This window comes from Balaenoptera acutorostrata, chromosome 7 (genome assembly GCF_949987535.1).
Source record: "Balaenoptera acutorostrata chromosome 7, mBalAcu1.1, whole genome shotgun sequence".
In the NCBI taxonomy this organism is placed as follows: domain Eukaryota; kingdom Metazoa; phylum Chordata; class Mammalia; order Artiodactyla; family Balaenopteridae; genus Balaenoptera; species Balaenoptera acutorostrata.
In genome coordinates, this window is record NC_080070.1 from 46,052,608 (window position 1) to 46,069,350 (window position 16,743).

Consider the following 16,743-nt stretch of genomic DNA (forward strand, 5'->3'; position numbering starts at 1 on the left):
AGCAGGTGGTGGCTTAGTGTTTCCAAGGTGGGTTTGGAGCTTGGAATCACATTCTGTCAGTTTGCCTCGGCTTCCGATGCTGTCTTGGGAGTTCATTCCAAGATGCCTTGGAATGTTGCCTTGGTTTGCCCCCAGCGGCAGGGCAATTACCTGCGACATAGAGTGGCGTCACTATTGCGAGGCAGTGGGGAGGCTCAGGAGAGCCGGGCCAGAAAGGAAGAGTGGCACAGACTGCAAGGAGTTCTTGCCTGGCCTGGGGATACCCTGGAGAGCCCTCTGCATGGGCAGGGCAAGCGAGACACACAGGCAGCTCATGCCTCGTCCTGCTCCTCCCGGCAGGTAGGGCAGAGGCACTGGTCGCCCACTGAGACAGGGGAGCTGGAGTGGAGGCTGCTGTCGCCCCTGTTGGAGTCATGGAGCTCTCCTAACACAGAGGTGTTGGTAAGAGCGCCGGCTCTGGTGTTAGTTCCTCCCGCCTTTGAGTTTCAGGACTGCTACTTTTGTCCCCGCCCCCCTCCCAATTGATATGAATCAATGAATGTGATGGTATTTGGAGGTGGGGCCTTTGAGAGGTAATTAGGTCATGAGAGTGTAGCCCCCGTGATGGAATTAGTGTCGTTATATGAAGAGGAAGAGAGCTAGCCCTCCTTTCCCCACCCCTGTCTCTCATCCACGCAAGGATACAAAAAGAAGGCGGGTGCCCTTGGACAAATTCCTTAACCTTTCTGAGCTTCAATTGCTTCACTTATAAGATGTAAATAATTATTATTCCCACCTCTAAAGAGTTCAGACCCTTTAGTATAATATTCAAGGACCGTCAGGACCCAGCCCCAACCTACCTTTTCAGTATCATTCCTGGTACCTTGTACTCTGGCCATCTGAGATGCTCTCCCATTTCCCAAACACACAATCCCCATGCACTCTCCATGCCTTTCCTTATTTTTTCCCCTCTGCAGGAAATACAGTGTTTGTCTCTTCTGGGCCTGGTGAAATCCTTGTTCTTAAAGCCCTGTTCTCTGAAGGTTCTCTAGTCCCTTCCCGTATCAGTTATCTATTGCTGAGTAACAAATTACGCTGCAGCTTAGTAGCTAAAAGCAACAATGAACACATATTTCACTCAGTTCTGTGGGTCAAGAATCTAGAATCAGATTAGCTAGGTGGGTTTTGGCTCAGGGTCTCTCATGAAGTCACATTCAAGATGTCAGCTGGGGCTGCATTCATCTGAAGCCTTGACTAGGCCTGGAGGACCTGCTTCCATATGGCCGCTCACATGACTGGCAAGTTGACGTTGGCTTTTGGTGGGGGGCCTCAGCTCTTCACCATGCGGGCCTCTCCACAGGGCGGCTTGAGTGTCTTCACAGCATGGCTGCCTGGTTTCCCCAGAGAAGGGATCCAAGAGAGAGCAAGGTGTGAGTAGCAATGTTTCTATGACCAGGACTTGGAAGTCATACACCATCCCTACCCCAGTATTTTGCTGGTCCCTGGTTTACTACTGACTCAGTGTGAGAAGGGAGCACACAAGGATGTGAGCATTAGGAGGTGAGGCTCACTGGGAGCCATCTTAGAGGCCGATATCACGTTTCCCCAACAGAATTCAGTGTTCTGGTGTTCAGCCACATTCATTTATTTACAGGGTCTTTCTGTGCTATACAGTAGATACTTGTGCACTAGTTTTATTCATTGGATGCATTTGATCTGTTCAGCCTGCAGGCAGCTGGTAACGATGCGGTGATTTATGGTGCTGGATGTCACAGTGCTGGCAGTGCATGTCTGAGCAATGTTTAGGGTGTGTGTGTGTGTGTGTGTGTGTGGTGTGCTTGCACTTGTGCCCGGGCACATTGGCTCTCATGAGCTGAACTTACCGTGAGGTGCTTGGAGAGAAATGGAGCAGCTCTGGTTAGTCGTGGCTGTGTGGTTGACTCGTACCCCGGAGATCTGAGGACCTCCTTGTTTGATTCGGGTTTTGCGCCCTGCTGGTGGCTTGGCCAGGGTGGGCAGTGATCTTCTAGGTCAGCTGTTCTATTTAATGCCTGCGGAGGGGGGTGCGTTTCCCTTGCCCTCTCTGCTTGGACCCTCCTTCTCACATGCACACCCTCTCAGCATCTATCCTCAAGTAGCTTTCAAAGTCGTGCTGGTAACTGTTCTTTCTCACAGCATGGCTGAAAGAAACCAAGGGAATTGGACATTGAATTCAATAGTGTGCATTTTCAAAACCACCCAGGGGCTTGTCAGGGAGCTCTTAGAAAGTGTGCTTGGCTGTTCCTTTTCAAGGTGGGTTATGTCCTTCAACGCCTTGCTTCTGGACCAGTACCATCAGCACCACCTGGGAGCTCGTTTGAGATGCAGAATCGCAGGCCCCACCCGAAACCGACTGAGACAGAATCTGCAGTTTAACAGGATCCCCAAGTGGTTTTCATGCCTGGGGAAGTCTGAGATGCAGTGTTTTGGAAGGCAGCCTTCTGGAAAATTCAGTCCCTTTGGATGGCTCCTGAATGTACAATGCAGGAGAAGGTTCCCAGGCGCCCTGCGTATCTCCTGAGAATCAAGCAAAAAAAGAGACTTGGCTGAGGAGGTGGAGATTTGGCTTCGCCTGGAGATCATTGTGGAAGTGAATGTTAACCAGTGGGTTGCTGAGGCTTATTTAAAATAAAAACATCTCTCTTTTCTTTTGGCAATGATTTAAGTGATTTTACTTTTGTGGGTAAAGGGTTTGGGATATTTTTGTCAAATGAGGAGTGAATGGGGCTTGTCATTCTGGAGAAGAGGGGGCTCAAAGGGCTGAGGCCATGATCGTTGTCATCCAATGTTGGAAGGACCCTGAGGAGGAATGGGAATCAGGCTTGTTCTGTGAGGGCAGAAGGAAGACCTTCAGAAGGATTCCGTAATCATGGAGAAGACCTTGCTAAGGTTGCAGAACTAATTAGAGGTGAAGGGGGGCCCATCTCCACAGGGGCTGAGCTGCCATCTGTAGGGGCAGGTCCAGGCATGAGCTGGACCTGCCCTTGTTTGGGACGTTGCAGGGGGTCTAAGCAGGACATGTGGAGCTGGACCAGTTCCAGTCCTGTGAATTGTCGAGAAAAGAAAAGGGCTCACAGAACTGGGTTCATTTCCAGCTTTCCCATTTACTAGACCTGATTTGGGCAAGTTATTTAACTTTTCTAAGCCTCAGTTTCCTTATCTGAAAATGGGAATAATAATCCTCACCTCATGGGATGGTGTGAAAATTAAATAAAAATTATGGGTATAAAAAATTATGGGTGTAAAGTTCTTGCCAGTGCCTGGCATGAAGTAAGGCTTCATACACTACAGTGTTTTTCCTTCCTCTTCTCTGTACTTATTTCCTTTGCCTTATTTGGGTTGGACTTAATTAGTTAACAGTTTGAACAGCTGGCTTGATACTGGATTTTAATCTTGTTCATTTCTGTTTCTTGTTAACTGCTAGTGGTACTGGTTTGCTCAACTGGGGTGTTTTAATGAGGCCAGAGAAGTAAGGTGGCCCTGTATGGGCACTGCTTTGGTCACTCAGGCGTCACCCTTGTTGTGGGCCAGCAGTCCTGCAGCCTGGGGTCTGTGGTTGTCACCAGGGCATCAGCCAGGGGGCTGGGCAGAGCCCCACAGGCTGTTACCATTGGGAAGCAGCCGCGTGCATGTCGGGTGGTGGTGCTTTGGAGTGACTGCTGACTCTGGACTGGTGTACCAGCACCTGAATTTAGAGCATGTTTAGACATATCTGCTCTTGGATAAATTCATGTGTCCATCCGCAGATGCAACACTTTTGTAGATGGGAATAGGAAAGAAGGCAGAGTTGCAGTGAGAGGCATTTTATAATGTATCAAGAGAGGAGAGAGCTCTTTTCTCTGCTTTTTACTACCCCCTCCCTCAATTAAAAGCTTTTCTTGCCTGAGAAAGGGAGAGATTTAGGGTAGGGTTGGTCCATCTCAGTCTGCTCCCAGGCCTTGAATGTACCACACTTCTCCCCTCTCCCTGGAACAGATCCCATCATCCTCTCCACCTCCCTGGCTCTCACCTGCCCCGGGTCTCCTAGAAGCCTTCTGTTCTCCTCACTCCAGACCACCACAGTCTCTACCTTCTGTGGACAAGGACCCTTCATTTGGCATTCAGCAGAGTTTAGATCATGTCATGTATTAATATTATTTTTCCCCAACTTGGGCTCGGGCTTCCTGAGGTCAGGACCTGGTAGCTTGGCCAGGTGGTTTCTGCAGAAATACCAGGTACCGTAATAAATTTGTATTGCAATAACTCCAGTAATCTGTGTAAGGAAGCTCAGTGCCAGGCCTTCGGTCTCAGTGGACTCCTGCCCACCCAAGGACCAGTTGTATCCATCCTTGAGTCCAGCAAGACATGGGGAGGAAGGGGCTCAGGGAGTGAGTGCTCAGTAGAGGTTAATAGATTGTTTGATCTGAGTAACTGGAAGCCATGGAAAGTCAGTCTGAAACCTGGCAACTTGGAAAGAGAGGCCAGGGAAAGGGAGCCAGGAAGTGATTGAAAAACGTAAAATTCACTTTTATTAATATCCCACTTTGTTACATAAAGGATTGGTGTACAGAGCAAAATAGAAATAAAATATAATTTGTGGAGTGAGGTTGGATATAGATAAATAAACAAATGTATACAATTAGGACCAGGGAAGAAAGAAATATATTACATGAGCTTTTTCATATGACCCCAATTCCTTCAAATTAATTTAAAAAAAACATAAAGGGCAATCTGTTTCCCAAGCTGTCTTCTCAGGTTGGCAGAGACTTATTTGATTTTCCTGTCTGTCTGTATTTCATCGCACCCTGGGTTGAATGAGCTGGCGAACCACTCTGCCCTCTGGCAGGCAAGCCTTGCCCTCTGCAAGGATTTGCCCATTATTCCAGGAGAGAAGGGCCTGGAAGGTGCACCATCCCTTCCACTCTCAAATTATCAGCACTGATGAGTCATCACTACAAATCGGTTTTATTTTCTTTTGTGCAAGAGCCTGATTCGGAGTCGATTTGACAGGCAGATGGGCCCAAAAGGTATAATGAGGCAATGCCGAGCATTTCTGAATAAAGAAGTGGAGAAAGGAACAGGCTGAGGGGTGGCGAGGCCTTTTATGTCTCTGGGGCACACAGTCCAGTTGGACCGCAGAGCTCTGTTCTGTTCATGGAGCAGGAGAACAGAGCGCCTCCCTCTGTGGTGCTTCTGACCTGAGGCTCAGTGGAGGGGAGGCAAGGGGTTCTCCTGCCAGGGCTGGGTTTCTTGGCAGTAAGGCTCGTCAAACAGTACTGATACTCACATGCTAAAAGTGTGATGGGTAGCATGCAGGTTAAGAGCACTGGCTCTGGAATAAGGTGCTACTGGATTCAGTTTCCACATCTGCCATTCGCTAGTTGTTTCATCACGGGGAATTTACTTAAGTTCTCAAAGACTCAAGTTTCCATATCTGGAAAATAGGGAAATAATAGTGATAACCTCAGAGAGTTGCCGTGAAGATAAAATTAGGTAATGAACGATCAGTGCTTAGTCCGGTCCTTAGTTATATAGCAGCTCTCATTTTAAGCAAGTCAAGTAATATATTTTTATATAAGTATTTAATTAATTCAGTTATCTCTGTGAATTGTCCATTTTTTTGGCCCTATTATTTTATGGTCTATGCAACCTGGCAGAGATTTTCCCACACACCCATCCTATCTTCCCCCTCCAGCCTCTCCCCATCCCTCCCGTGACAGGCTTTGGTAACGTATCCCAGACACATCTTGCTAAACTCAGACTCAGCATCAGAAGGCTTCCTAACACAGTACTCTGCTCGGCCATTGCCAATCAGAGTTGTATATGTTTATGCTTAAAACATATCCTGGGGTTGTCAAGCATCAATACTTATTAAACCCAATGGGGGCAAAGGAAACCAAGTCCTTTACTTTTACCCTTGACAAACCACTATGAGGGAGTTAAAGAGATGGGGTACATTCCCTTCTCTGAGAATGCTGGACTTGGAGCCGGAAGAAATGGATGGTATTTCCAACTCTGATGCTTGGCCTTGGTCTCATCTTGGACAAGCCACTTGATCTCTTGGAATGTCAGTTTCTTCCCCTGTTAAGAGAATAGGTCTTGCCTCCTGGGAGCTGGTTTTAAGAGTTCTACTGTTTTCACACGAAGATGAATTTGATTCTAGTTCCTATTCCCTTGTTACTGTTTTCTAACTGTGGAAGATTTAATAGGGTTAGGGAGACACCTGGTAGCTGGGGTTCTTGCGTGAATGTGGCAATGAAGCTCCTCTCTTTGTAACTAGATTCTTCCTCTTCTGGATCCTGTTATTGTGAGTCCTGGCCCCTGTGACCATCTCACAAAAGGGCCCCTCTCTGCTGACCACCTCCCGGTCTTGTGCCAGGTACGAAATCCCCAGGCAGGTGACCTCCCCCAATCTCTGTAGGCTGGTACATGGCTCTCACTGGGGCTAGAGCCATGGGGTAGAGGGTCAGGACTTAGCGTGACTTTTCTCTAGGGGTAGCTCTCTCTGGAGCACAGCTCTTATCTGCCTACCTTCCTTGGAAGGCAGAGAGGCTAAATGGAAAGAACCTGGGCTTTGGAGCCAGGCATACCTTGATTTGGAATTCTGACACACAACTTCGTGGTCTTGGAAAAGTTACCTCACTTTTCTGAGTTCCAATGCCCTGTCTATCAAATGGGAATGACAGTCTTACTCAGTGTGAAGGCAGGGACCATGACTGATTGTTCAGGGCTTTATCTGCAATTTAGTCAATGCTTTATAAGTATTCCTGAAGGACAGAATGGATACTTTTTAAAAAAAATATTTATTGGGCTTCCCTGGTGGCACAGTGGTTAAGAATCCACCTGCCAATGCAGGGGACATGAGTTTGATCCCTGACCCGGGAAGATCCCACATGCCACGGAGCAACTAAGCCCGTGCGCCACAACTACTGAAGCCCGTGCGCCTAGAGCCCATGCTCCCCAACAAGAGAAACCACCACAATGAGAAGCCCGTGCACCTCAATGAAGAGTAGCCCCCGCTCGCCACAACTAGAGAATGCCAGTGTGCAGCAACGAAGACCCAACACAGCCAAAAATAAAAACAAATAAATAAATAAAATTCTAAAAAAAAAAAAAATTTATTTATTTATTTGGATGTGCTGGGTCTTAGTTGTGGCATGTGGGACCTTCGTTGCCGTGTGTGGGATCTTCATTGCGGCATGTGGGATCTTTAGTTGCAGCATGCGGGATCTAGTTCCCTGACCAGAGATCGAACCCGGGCCCCCTGCATTGGGAGCGCAGACTCTTAGCCACTGGACCACCAGTGAGTCCCCAGAATGAACACTTATAGAACATTTAAATGCTTGGTGGGTGTTAATGTCCTTGTACCATCTTCTTATATTGCTTCCAGTTCTTGGCCCCCACTGCACTCTGCATGGTAGGAGGTTGGTCATTGATTCAATGCTGTGTGCCAGGCATTTAGGCATTAGGGATATAGTATTTTTTTCATTGGCAGAGAATCTGTGCTTGTGTGGGGATTAGACTGTAGTGGAAGGAAAACGCAGTAAACCCAGTGAATGAAGAACAGAGCATATGAGAAGGTGATAAGTGCTTCCAGGAGGGATCGTGCAGGGAAGGGGGATGAGGCAGAGGGAGAAGGGGGGTCGGGAGCTGCGATCTTAATAAGGTGGTCATGGAACGCCATAATTAGAAGGTGACAGCTGGGTAAGCTGTCACTCGATCTTGGACGGAGTCTCTTTCTCCCCAGTATTCCATTCGGTTTTCCTTGCTTGGGTCTTTGCAAGTGGAAGGCAAGGTGAGGTGAGGCCAAGCATCTGTGAGCAATGCCGAGCTTCACCTTCTACAGAAGCTAGGAGGGTGCCTGGAACCTCATTGCAACACTGTCTTCTCTGAAGTCCCTTGTGTGTGGTTTTCCAGCCAGCAGGCTTCCCAAAGGACCTCACCTGGAGAGGGCCCCTGGCAAGCCCCAGAGCTCGTGGCAGAGCAGCAGCCAGCCGGCCTGCCAGGCAGATTTCCTTGCAGGAAGCAAGGCTCTCCTGTGGAACTGCTTTCTCATTGTGTGTTTGCCCTGGCACCCAGCACCCCAGCTGCATTTATGCTCACCCAGGTGCCAGGGTTTTCAAAACAAGGGTGGCAGTGTTTTTGGTGTTAGTTTTGGTTACAAAGCAGTGGGTACCTGCCCATGCCACCACTATGACTGTTTGGACCACCCTCCGCATCTTTTTCTGATGGCCTGGAATGTTTGTGACTCAGTTGGGGTTGGGATGTTCATTGCTCTGAGTTAACTTCCTTTCTCAGCATCCTGTCTCACCTGCCTCTCCCCACTGGTCTCCTTTGGAGACTCTTTACTTTAAGATTTGTTTCTGGCCAATTTTCTGGGGGGGAAACATAAAGCAAACATACCAGGGGCACACTTCATTTAGAATGCTGCTTCTCAAACATTAAGTAGCTTTCGAGGCAGTTGTTTAAATTCTAGAATCTTGTCTTCCCTTGCAGGATACCGTTTCAGTGGGTCTGGAATGGGACCAAGGAATCTGTATCATATCATCATCATCATTATCTTAAAGTCAGTTCCCTAACTGAACACACTTGGATAAACCCAGATTGAGAGACATAGTTTACCTCCCTAACTTGCTTGTATGTCAAAGCTGAATGAAGTAGACTGTTGCAGTCCTCCCAGAGTTTAGCCCAGTGTTGAGCTCCCAGGTGGCTCTCAGTACACATGTATTGAAGGTTAGAGGCAATGTGAGGTGAATCCTTTTATAAAGAACCCTTCACAATGTGAAGAGTTGCCCACTAATTGATCTCCATAGTTGTGTTTGCAGTCTTAACTGTTGAATTTTTCATAAAGCAGAGGCATGTCTCTGTTCAGGATTTTAATGACAAAACAATAGCATCCTGAAAAGAAGAACTGAATAGGGGTAATTATTTTTGAAGGCATCTTTTCCTCCCTGAATGTTGCTTTGATAAAGGTGTCTGAAGTTAACACCATTTGTTAGTGCTTCTCAGCCTTAGCTGCTCATTGGAATCATCTGGGAACTTGGAAAGTATGGATGCTTGGGTCCCACCCGCTGAGGCCCTATTTAATTGGTCTGGGCGTCAGGAGTTTTTAAATCTTCTCCAGTGATTCTTACATGTGGCCAGGGCTGCAAACCACTGACCTAGAAAGTGTGGAACCCCCTGGAGAGGGGAGTGGGTGATTCATTTTTTGAGACTTATAGGGAGTCCCCTTGGACTAAAGATAGAAGGGCCCCTGGATTCTGTGATCCAAGACTGCTCTGAAATCTGAATCTAAAATATGTTTCATATAAATAAATATACATACATATATAATGACCCAAACTATATATAATAGTTAATTGTTTTCTACCCCTTTAATTAAAAACATTTGTTTCTGATTATAAGGATGGCACGTGCTTATCCAACTGTTGGGTTTATGTAGAAAAGTATAAAAAAGGCTGATAATCTCCCCAAATGCCAGCACATGGAAGAAATAACTGTTAATATATCTGGTGCACATCCTTCCACTCATTTCTCTGTGGCTAAATACACACGGCAGCCTAGATACACAATTCAACACCAATGGAATTAATGATACATATCGGTCTACGTGTTATACCCAACATGACTTTCGGTAAATCTACATAATAACTTTCCTTAAATGGTTAACTTTCCTTAAATCTACAGAATCACTTTTATGAGATCTTGCCAAATTCAAGCTCTAATTACACTTGATAAATGGAACATCTACTTCATTGTTGAAGCTTGCTAGATATTTTTTTTAAAATAAAAGGCAAACAGCAGTGTAGGAAGGCCCCTCTGCTGGTCAAGAAGCCCTCGTGTGTCTGAGCCGGCCAGCATTGTGCTGGTGGACCATCGAACATGTCGGGGCAGTTTGTGGGCTCGGAACAGAGGGGCTTAGCAAGCTTGGCCACAACCACTCCTTGTAGTGCTGGTCTCTGTTGAGTCTTAGTTTCATTCTTTAAGACCTTTAAGAGGTCCTGTGTTCACCTGCCTTCTGGACCCACGCCAAGGGTATAGAAAGCCCACGCCAGTCAGCAAAGAGCTGCCTCCCGAACATCCAGGAGCTGGACTCACCCATAGGGGGCGTCTCAGTGGTGACCCATTGCTGGCCCATGGGTCTGGACGGTTACTCAGTTATTAAGCTGACAATCTGCATTTATATTTGAAACCTCTTGATTTTTAAATGCAGACAACTAATTGTTTAAAAATTAAAGACATTGTAGGGGCCAAGCAGAACACACCTGGGGCTTTTTATAGTCCTCTGGAAGCCAATCTGAGGGCTCTCTCTACGGAGCCATCTGTGGCACTTGGTATCAATTTCAGTCTACTTCCTTCAGTTCTAAAAATATTGACTGAATGCATTATTCTGCATGCCAGTCACTGTTTGAAAGATTGGAAACAAAAAGATGAAAAGTTATGATCCTTGTCTTGGGTGGGGTAATTTATAGTTTAGAGCAGCTGTTCTCAAAATATGGTCCCCAGACGTGCATTCTCAGTATCACCTGGAAACTTGTTAGAAATGCAGATTCTCGGGCCCCATCCCCAACCCACTGAATCAGAACTTGCATTTTAAAAAACCCTGCAATTTAGTTTAACACACCTTCCTGGTAGCTCTGGTGCCTGCGCCGGGCACCGCTGGTCTCACCACTGAAGTTTGAGAACCACTGGTCTGCGCGGGGAGTGAGGAGCACGGGCAGAGATCTGTGGAATGCAGAAGCCGTGCTGGGAGCCAGGGGAGCTTTTCAGAAATGAATGGCTCCTCCTGAATCCTAAAGGATGAGCAGGAGTGAAGCAGTGGGGAGGGGTGTGTAGAGGGGAGGGGGCAAAGGAGCAGTAGCAAAGAGGACAGAGAGTATGTAGGGCGTGTTTGGGATTTGTCCATTTAGAGCGTGTGGCTGGGCCCTGAAGGAAGCGCTGGGAAATGCAGTGAGCTGAGAAGACTAGGCAGTGCCAGGTTTTCAGTACTAGGTCAGGTTAGCTGGATTGCATCTTGTGGATGTTGGGACATCATGGGAGACCTTGGGGCACTGGGTCTGCATTTAGGAAAATAATGCTGGTAGCAGGGTTCGAATTCCTTCTGGGTAGAGACAACTCTCACTGGCCTAGATCTTGATTCCTGCCTCTCCTGGCGTGACTTGGATCTGGGTCAGCAATTCCCACCCTTGGATAGGGTGGCGGGAGGGGAGGAAAAAGCCTGTGGGTGAGGAAGCAGCCGTGGCTGCACGTGAAACTGTGACGGTGTCGTGACCACCCCTCCTTCTTCCCTCAGGGAAAACATGCGCTCTCCAAGCTGAGCATTTTAGTGCCTGCTGGTGTTCTCAGCAATGGCGATGGTCTTCATATTCCTACTTTAAAAGCAGCCCGTCAGTTTCTGCAGCAAACATAACCTTGCTCTATTTCTTTCTTTAGAGATCTGTAGTGTCCAAAGAGGAAACAGTTTGAACTCAAGGCCAGGAAACTCACGTCAATAGCCAACTAGGTCTTGCTCCTTTCTCCCGCCCTCCCTCTCTGTCTTCCACTCTCCATTTCTCTCTCTCTCTTTCTTTCCAAAATGCTGGGGTGTGAGAGATAATGGGAGCAGGATGCAATGTCACCTCCCCCTGCTGGTTGTTTTGTATAATGTCTTGTTTGTAATATATACAAAGAGTGCAGACAGTGGGGCAATGCAAATGACAGAAGCACAAAGTAGACTGAGATTAAATTCATTAATTTAAAAAATTATGGGGGCTTCCCTGGTGGCGCAGTGGTTGGGAGTCTGCCTGCCGATGCAGGGGACGCGGGTTCGAGCCCTGGTCTGGGAAGATCCCACATGCCGCGGAGCAACTGGGCCCGTGAGCCACAACTACTGAGCCTGCGCGTCTGGAGCCTGTGCTCCGCAACAAGAGAGGCCGCGACAGTGAGAGGCCCGCGCACCGCGATGAAGAGTGGCCCCCGCTTGCCACAACTGGAGAAAGCCCTCGCACAGAAACGAAGACCCAACACAGCCAAAAATAAATGAATAAATAAATAATTTAAAAAAATTATGGTAAATTTAAAAATTTTCACCCTTTTGAAAGGGTGAAAGGAATTTTTTGACTCCTTGCATTCTTTGCAAAATGATGTAATACATTTCTGAAGTAGTTATTTCTTTTGTTCTGTACTGCAAATTCTCATAGATGAGAATGATTTTAATGATTACATTAGCAATCTCCTTTATTCTGCATATGTATTGGATGTTCTTTCCTAAACTAAAATGAACAGGTTTTTCCAGTTGATTGCTTTGAATGTTCAAGTTGATCATAAATATTTACAAAACACCCAAGGTTATAGTCATTATGGGCATTAAAAGTGATATTTAAAGTGGATGAAACTTGTGTTTCAATTTAACAATTGATATCTTTTTTATCCATGAAGATGGTGTTCGTAAATATAGGGGATAGTAATTATGACCCTATCAAGATGATAAATTATATAGAGGCTTTTCAGAGGAGGGTGAACGACCCTGCTGAGAAGCATTAGGGGTAAGGTTTTCTAGGGCAGCTCTCTGGACAATTTTCTCGATCCTCCTATTCGTTAGACTCTAAATTTAAATATCCTTCTTAACAATAACCAACCTTACTATCTTCTGAAATCCCTGCCTTGCTTTGCGCCATGGATCAAGAAAATCAGACTGATATCAGGTGGTTGGGGTGCATTTGTGTGCTGAAGGACATCCCGGTGAGAGGACGCTTAAAGCAGGAGGATGTGCACTGGCTTTGAAGCCTGGTGTGCACGCCTCTTACTCAGTGCGTGCAAGCCAGTTAACTCCTGTAAGCCCAGTAAACTAGGTATTGTTTAGGTCGTCTCCAGCTTAATTCACTATTCTAATCAGAATGATTAAGACTTTTGACCTCGTTTAGACATTGAGAGCAGCACTGGAAATATAGAAAGAGAGGGAGTGAAGTTGCCTTTATCCTTTTACAAAGACTCTCAGAAACAGCTTAATAGTGAATCATCCAGAGGATTAGCTGTAGGTTGGGCATATTCTATGGACACATGTGCCTTGCTCTTAATTGTATCTTCGGTTTTTTTTTTTTTTTCCAGTTGCAAATGAAGCCGGAGATAAGACTGCCAGACCACTTGCCCGCTTCTCCCGTGAGTAAATCTTGTTTCCCTCCTTTCCTGGGCTCCTTCAGAGCCTTTTTGCCTGTGTGGTTCACCCTCCCAGGTGTCAGTAAAACACTGCCAGTAAAAGAGTAATATAGGAAATATCTTCAGTGGGTTATTACTCCATTTGAGCCCCATCACCAGTGAGTTATTCTTTGCTATTGCCTTTTCAATCCTTAGAATTGTGTTTTATCAAACCATGTTCTAGGGCTTTGCTATTCGAAGTGTGGACCTGGGAGCAGCAGAATCGACATTGCTTGGTGGCTTTTTAGAAATGCAGAGCCCCAGGCTCACCCCAGACCTACTGAATCAGGGTCTGGATTTCAACAAATCCCCAGATTCCTGTGCACAATTGAGTTTGAGAAACACTGCACTGGAGAATCCCCTCAGAGTACCTTGCCGTGGGGTGGGCTTTTTCTGAAGAATGAGTGCAGAAGAGTCTATGAAATGCTTGTAGTTGTCAAGGTCCGTTACACGTGTGGAAGCATCGTCACCTCCCAGTGTGGACTTAAGGCCTAGCTCCACTGGCTTTACCTCAGTTTGGTGATATTTTGAAGCTCAGATGGAATCTGTAACTGGTTCTCCTTTGGCACTGGGATGTTTGTAAGGGCCTAGGAGCTCCCCATCAATTTCACTTGACTCCTTTGTCTCCAGGTCTTCATCCCAATGGGTGAGCAAGAGTCAAAAGCCTCTTGATGTTTTCTGTGCCAGAGTGATCAGCAAATAATACATTTGCCAAGTTAATGCATTCCCTGGGATGAAAACCCAGATCCCAATGAAGGGAGTGGAAATACCAAGGGAGATTGAGTAGGGTTGGGTGGAGATGCTCCCCAAATGGGCTGAGCATCCAGTGGAGAAATAGTGGAACTGTAAATCAAAATAGATGGGTTTTTCTTTCCAGCACCATCACTACTTGCTGGCTTTCTCTTAAAGTAATTTCACTTATGCTTTCCGAGCCTCAGTTTTCCCATCTGAAAAATAGGAAACTCATACCCATCTTCTCTCTTTTATAAAAAAGTTACCATCTTTTGAAGTGATGGCATGAGAGTCACTGCGTTGTTCACATAGGGCTGACCAAGTCTTGTGTGTGGGTTCTGCCAAGATAAGTCTTAACATGTAGAGTAGAAAGTATCATTTCTTTATTTCGGGGGCTTCTTCCAAATTCTGCCTTCTAGCTCTTTTGGGGGGGGGGCTTCAGAACTTTGGGATTGATTCCTAAAAATGATCTTTATAGAACTGTAATAATAGATGATAATGAAAGAGCATTAAGTGCTCACATTTTAGAAACTGTGTAATAAAACACTTGCTTCTCACAGGCCCCATTTTTCACTGCCCTCCTACCTGGAATCGTTATTTCCAAAATAAGTATTTCATCCCACAGCTCAGTGAGGATGATGAATATGCTTTTAGTCCCTTTATTTCTTCGTCTCCTGAGCAGTAGTCAGGCAAATTAATAAGCTGGGGTGGTAATCCGACCACGCTGTGCAGGCTGCACCCCCATGGGAGTTTCTGCCGTTCAGAGGCTCATCATGAGGTTTGGGAAGCGGATGGAGCCCTTTAACCGAGAAGCTAGAATGAAACCCGGAGCAGTTTGGCCCTTCACAGAGAGAAGAGGGTACCTTCTCTTGTAAACGGCTTCTACAGATTCTAAATTGTGTGACTGGGTTGGAGGGATGGTGTGTCACTTGAAAGCTCATTAGTAGGAGCTAAGTGAGGATATGAGGGAAAATAATATCTATATAGGAAAAACATAATTAGTGGCAAACCAATTAAGTTGGGCTGATTCTGAAAAGAAAAAAAGAAAGGAAAAAAGTCTCCTGACTTAGTGCAATGTCCTGGAAAAAAGTCAGATAGCACATTAGCTAAATCTTTCTGTAGCAAATACTAGAGGGAAAAAATTAGGTGGCTTTTAGGAAGGGAAAAATATCCTTAATGTAGCATTGTCTGATTGGCACTCACTTCACTTCACCACATTGAAAATGACCTTTTTCATGTGAATGAAGTGTTCATTTTGGGAAGGATTTCCCAGACTGGAAGGATTTGGATGATGGACTTTCCTTTGGAAACTGGAAAATGAAATACTGCAGCATTCTCTAACTTTTGCACCTTGCAAGACATATGAAAGCCCTGACAGTGTTCGCGGCCCAGCATGTAATTAGGAGGAATTCAGGGTGGGAGGCAAGAACATAGGCCGGTAATGTTGTGAAAACTGGACCCTCTGGGGGTTAAGCAGAAAAGAGCTCAGGGTAGGGAGGAAGGGTCTGGCCCAGTGGTCACCCAAATAGTCCCAAGATTTTCATCCCCTTTGGGGTTTTCACATTCTGATTTCCAGTGCCTCATTTCTCTGTAGATTTTGCCCCTGCTTGAATCCATATACTTTTCTTGGCTACCCTCTACTGCAATGGAAATGAGCTATGATGATTATAGTAAGAAATCCTAAAGGAGAACCAGAGGAAATAGAGTGTAGGAGTCATGAAGACATCTGGCTTTTCCAAGGGCTGGCTTCCCATCCTACCTTGGCCATCTAGTTTACCAGCCTTGCAAGCTCATTCCAGTCCGTTTCCAAAGAGGGTCGCTTCCACAATACAACCCTGTGCTTGGCTTTCTTCTCTCTGTGACTGACACTACCACCCAGGACACTGTGCTTTCCTCAAAGAAATTGATTCCAAAACCTATGGGTCAAGCTTACTTCCTATGACTTTTAGACTGGAGACACTTGCTGTGACATCAAACAGCAGGGCTGAGGTGGTGGGTGCCGTGGAGTGAGTCCTGTGAGACTCTGGATCCTATCAGGCCCCTTTGCCACCCCATCTTCATCACTTTAGTCTTAGCAGTGCCTTAGTCAGAGCATCTATCTAACAACCACGGACACATAGAGTAACAAGGAAGTCATCCTCCTAGGAGTGGGCTGGGGAAGGAGCAGGAGGGAGGGAGGGGAGCAGTATTCAAAAGAAGTGGAGAATATTATCTTTCCCTCCAAAACCTACAGAAGAATGACAGTGTCAAGGAGAATGAAGGATTGAGAGTGACCCCGACTCTAAGGCACCGTGAGAGCCCAAAGCACGTTGGCTTTACGTCAACAGATGGTTTAGAATGGCTCCCACCATGAGGCTACCTATCCTTGGGTTGGAGTCCCTGTGTGTGGGGACCACCCTTCTCTGTGCGGTGGGTGGGGTGAGTGGGCAGAGCATCTCCCATGGGTACTGCATGCAAAGCTTTCTGACAGGCAGTGCTCACACAGCTATGCGATGTCTCCATTTTTACAAATGAGGACAATGAGGCCGGGAGAAAACACTGAGAATCGCTCACTGCTGGAATTCTAGATCTTCCAATTCCAAATCTTGGCTGTTCACAGTGCACATTACTTCCTCCTTGGTCTAGGGGTTAGAGTTTGCTGATTCTGGGACTTGGGGATTGGGGGTCTTCCAGCTCAGTCATGGAGGTACTCAGGCTTTACCACAGGGCAGGCTTCAGAGATCCACGTGGCTGTGACCTCCACTACAGTTGGTTTCATCTAGGGCGGGAAGACTTTTCCTCCAACATGCCCTTCCACCAGCTTACTTATATCAGAAATCGCCTAAAATAAGGGAAAAACTT

At 46.4% G+C, this 16,743-nt stretch overlaps 1 protein-coding gene across 15 annotated transcripts in view; it reads left to right on the plus strand.

The window, feature by feature from the left end:
- PDE1C (phosphodiesterase 1C) overlaps positions 1 to 16,743 on the plus strand; it is a 509,328-nt gene that overhangs the window by 59,961 nt on the left and 432,624 nt on the right. For all 15 annotated transcript variants that reach the window (XR_009008777.1, XM_057549584.1, XM_057549586.1 and 12 more), the window contains exon 2: positions 13,084 to 13,134. Coding sequence is in view for 14 of the 15 variants with exons in the window: in XM_057549584.1 (XP_057405567.1) it covers positions 13,084 to 13,134 (51 nt within the window). In the remaining variant the exon portion in view is untranslated. The remainder of the gene's footprint in view (positions 1 to 13,083; positions 13,135 to 16,743) is intronic.